At 39.7% G+C, this 3,904-nt stretch overlaps 1 protein-coding gene across 2 annotated transcripts in view; it reads right to left on the reverse strand.

The window, feature by feature from the left end:
• cers2a (ceramide synthase 2a) overlaps positions 1-3,904 on the reverse strand; it is a 13,125-nt gene that overhangs the window by 5,895 nt on the left and 3,326 nt on the right. The window contains exons 1-3 of one of the 2 annotated variants that reach the window (XM_035681406.1): positions 928-1,100; positions 657-774; positions 311-429 (exon numbers count right to left, since the gene is read on the reverse strand). In XM_035681406.1, coding sequence (XP_035537299.1) covers positions 311-429; positions 657-774; positions 928-1,100 — 410 coding nt within the window. Of the gene's footprint in view, positions 1-310; positions 430-656; positions 775-927; positions 1,102-3,904 lie in introns of those variants that run through there. The other variant, XM_035681405.1, reaches the window with a different exon arrangement.

Consider the following 3,904-nt stretch of genomic DNA (forward strand, 5'->3'; position numbering starts at 1 on the left):
AAGAGGTAGAATTGTTTAGTATTCACAACAAAAATGCAAAGTTGAGAGTAAAGTCAGAGAAACTATATAATACAGATGTTTTCTTTGTTTTCCTACGTTGTTAATCATCTAATGAGCCCTGAAATATAACTTGAGTTAGGGTTAAATGCTGCTTTAAAGAAGCTGGGATTTGGTACATCGCAACCTCAGTTTGAATTCAGTTAAATCACACTAAATGAGTGAAACACCAACAAATCCTTATTTCTTTGTTAATGTTAGAGGTACCATTCAATTCCCAATTTGAATTTGATGGATGAAGATCTTTAGCTACCTTGCTTCCTGGAATTTTTTAAGTTTGCTCGGCCGCTCCTGGTTTCTCCGCCGCCTGAACCACCTCTGGACCTGTCGCACTGAACAGCCCGTCTGTTTACATAAACTCTCTATGGAGCTCTGACAACAAAAACAGGACAAAGAAAGAAGAGTCAGTGTTGTTTTTTTTAATGTTTGGCATCACAAAATGACAGTAGCTGCCTGCTCACATGAGACTTTCTCCTCCATTCATACTTCGAATACCAACATCTCTGCGTTCTGTGATTAAACTCAAGCTGTGCTATTGCCAGAGGACACACGGTACGTATGAAGCAGTGCTAGTTTCCTAAAGTGTGCAGGATGATTACCTGAGTGGGGTGCTTTGATGTGCTGCAGAAATAGGCCTCCAGGACGGGATTTGGAGAAGCACGAACACGCTTCTTGTCACTCACTCCCAGCAGGGAGGCAAGAGGAAGTGCTACCGTCCTGGAAAGAGGAAAACACGGGGTAAAACCTAATTTATCCATCGTTTCATATTCGTCAGAGGGAAACATGCAAATTAGACAGGTAGAGCGGCAGATTAACAGGCGAATGACACTGCGACAAATCATTAAACACTCACAGCTGGAGATCACTCACCTTTCGAATATCTGTCTGATGACCAGGAAGCAGAGAGCGATGGGTACAGTAGCCCAGAGGTCCCGCGGTTTCGGGAAGACTTTGCCATCGCCGTCCTTCAGGTCAGCCCATCCGTGGCCTTTAGGAAACCAAATCCAGTCGGCCCACAACAGCTCACTCAACCGGGACAACATCCTAAAAACGAAACAGAAAGAGAAAAGGATTTAAAGGTTTTTTTGTGGAGGACATATTAATATAAAATAAGGTCTGTCTGCTTGGTGATCTCCATTCATAATGTGACAATATCCTGAGAGGAAAGAGAGGAAACAGAGACGGCCGAGAGGACGAGGAGTATTGATTGGAGGTGATTAATCTCACTGGGCATCTGCAACAGGCATCTGTGCACTTCCTGTTGCAGATGATTCTGATTGTATTGCTGCACACAATACAATCAGAAAAACCTATGGGAATTCACTGTGAGCAGATTGGCATTTATTTCCGTTCCTTAGAAAACATCTATTTCCGCAGCTAGGTGACACATTTACTCCAATCATTCCCTCGTTCACTCGTTCTCTGCTCCCTATATAATGGACACTCGTAAAATGGCAGACAGTGAATATGGTTACAGCCATGGTTTAAAAAAAAAAAAAGTCACATTTCCAACAGTTGCCATGCCGACAGAAGGCCCTTAGAATAACCCTAAACCTAACAATAACACCTCTGAGTTGTAATGATGAGTTTTACATAATTTAAGAAGTATGTCTGAATTAAAACTGCACAATTTCCTCAGAAACCTCTAGAAACAACTACCGCAGTAAGCCGACCTCGTCCCCAACCACCTGTGAGGTCTGGGTGACTCATAACCTATCAACAGATCCAACAGCGCAAATTCAAAAACAAAAATAAAATATATAAAAAAAAATAAATAAAAAAAAAAAATCACACAAACAGGAAGCCAGTGCAAAGATAGCAGCGACGTGATCCACTTTCTTGGTCTTTCTGAGTAACTTTTCACAGAGACACCAATGCGGTCGTCATAGAAAAACAGAATCACCCCTCCGCTGTCGTACGCCTCCATATAGTGGAGAAGACTTTAAAGGGAATTATTTAAAAGGGTATAAAGATTATCTTTTACTACCTGCTCTTTCAGCGCTATCATCCATACTAATGACATACCGATCAGCCTCGGCTGTACTTTGGACTTGGTGCTAATAAGCAAATGTTATCACTCTTTAGTCTTGTTAAGGTGGTAGTAAAGCTGATCACTTCCCCTCATGTGGAACATTTCTTGGCCTGGCTTCGTGGTCTTTTAACATTAGGGACGAGAAGTTGAGCCATATTTTTATTTTTACTTGCACTACAATTATACAGCTTATTTATACATTTTTTTATATTGCATTTTATATTGCTTTTTTTTTTATATATGTCTAGGTTGTTCTCCTTAGTTATTGTGTTGTTACTGTGTGTAATGCTGCTGCTACACTGCAATTTAAATAAAGTCTATCTATCTATCTATCTATCTATCTATCTATCTATCTATCTATTAAAGAAAAAAGAAGGAGCAACATCAGATATCTGCACACAGAGAGATATTCCTACTGCTTTGTTATCTGAGTGCAGAAACAGCAACAGGATCGGGGATGACCTCAGTGTAATTACTGGCAGCTCCTCAATAGAACAAGCAGTCACCTGTGGACTTTAACAGTGTCCGATCAGCAGATTCTGATCGTCGTATCGCAGCTGCACCTTGTTTGTGTCAAAGTATGAGACTCTTTCTGTAGCAAATCATTTAAGGGGGAAATTTAGATCACACGTCTCCTGAAAGATCCCATAACGAGGAGTGTGTGTGTGTGTGTGTGTGTGAACTTTAACCCATTAAAGCGTACTATGAATACAGAGTAACTCGTGCAGGCTGCCTTTGTTAGCAGAGTAGTTTCACTTCAACAGAGTCTGTTACAGTTTCAAAGACAGTCCAGCTCACCTTGAAACAGCAGCAGTGAAATATGAACTATCCTGTCTGTTAATCAGTTTGTGGATTTCAGTAAACCAGCTCCCGTTTGTCACCCATCGTGTCATGAACTATCTACTATCTAAGCTTTTATTTTCATACATACAATCATTAAAAAAAACCATCTAACTTTCCCACATCGTTCTTATCCGTCTTCAAACAGAGAATGGGCTTTCTGTGGACCTGGTTAAAATGTGTTAATGAGTGCAGATTTTGTATTCCTGGACTGAATTATGGGATTTGGGTGAACAACAAGCACAAGGATTTTGTCATACATCCCACTTCTTAAATGCAAAGTAAACCTTTTTCTTTCTAGAACTGATCTAAACTAACAGGGCTCACTTTCAAGTGAAGATACATTCTCCAAAAACAACATTAAAAAGCAACCAGAAGTAAGAAGTGTACAGATTATATGCAGTAAATATAGCTACTCTTTTGTATTCTTTATATATCTCTATTATTTTACCTTCTACACTTGTTTCTGTCATTGTGCTACACTGTTTAATAGTATGGTGTGCGCTCCTGCTGACGTTCACTCACTGGACGAGATCAATGGTTGACGGAAGAACACGTAAAACGCCAGCAGCTTATCAGGTAAAACCGCTGCAAGCTAAAATAAATATATTCGTATTTAGTTAGCCATGTCATGTTGACAAACGATCCAGTTTGAAGTGTAACAATTAAGTAAGACCAGTAAACTGTTGTATGCAGCTTAGCTTACACCAGGATGTCACGTTAAAGTGGCCCTCCAATGAGGTGACAATTACAGCAAGTTCAGACCTTTAAGTGAATCACATTTGGGATTTTAAAAGCACTTTCTGGACACCATTTATGTGACTCCACAAACAGTATCTGTGAATCTATTCATGAAGATGTGACCTGCGTTAAAGAACATTTAGGAGGATCTATTTGAAGAAAATTAGTGTATAATCAGCTGAATATAAGTTATTGTTGTGTTTTCGTTACCTTAGAATGAGCTGTATTTATCCA

This window comes from Morone saxatilis, unplaced genomic scaffold, assembly GCF_004916995.1.
Source record: "Morone saxatilis isolate NCDOM2014 unplaced genomic scaffold, NCSU_SB_2.0 Contig9, whole genome shotgun sequence".
Classification (NCBI taxonomy): Eukaryota; Metazoa; Chordata; class Actinopteri; family Moronidae; genus Morone; species Morone saxatilis.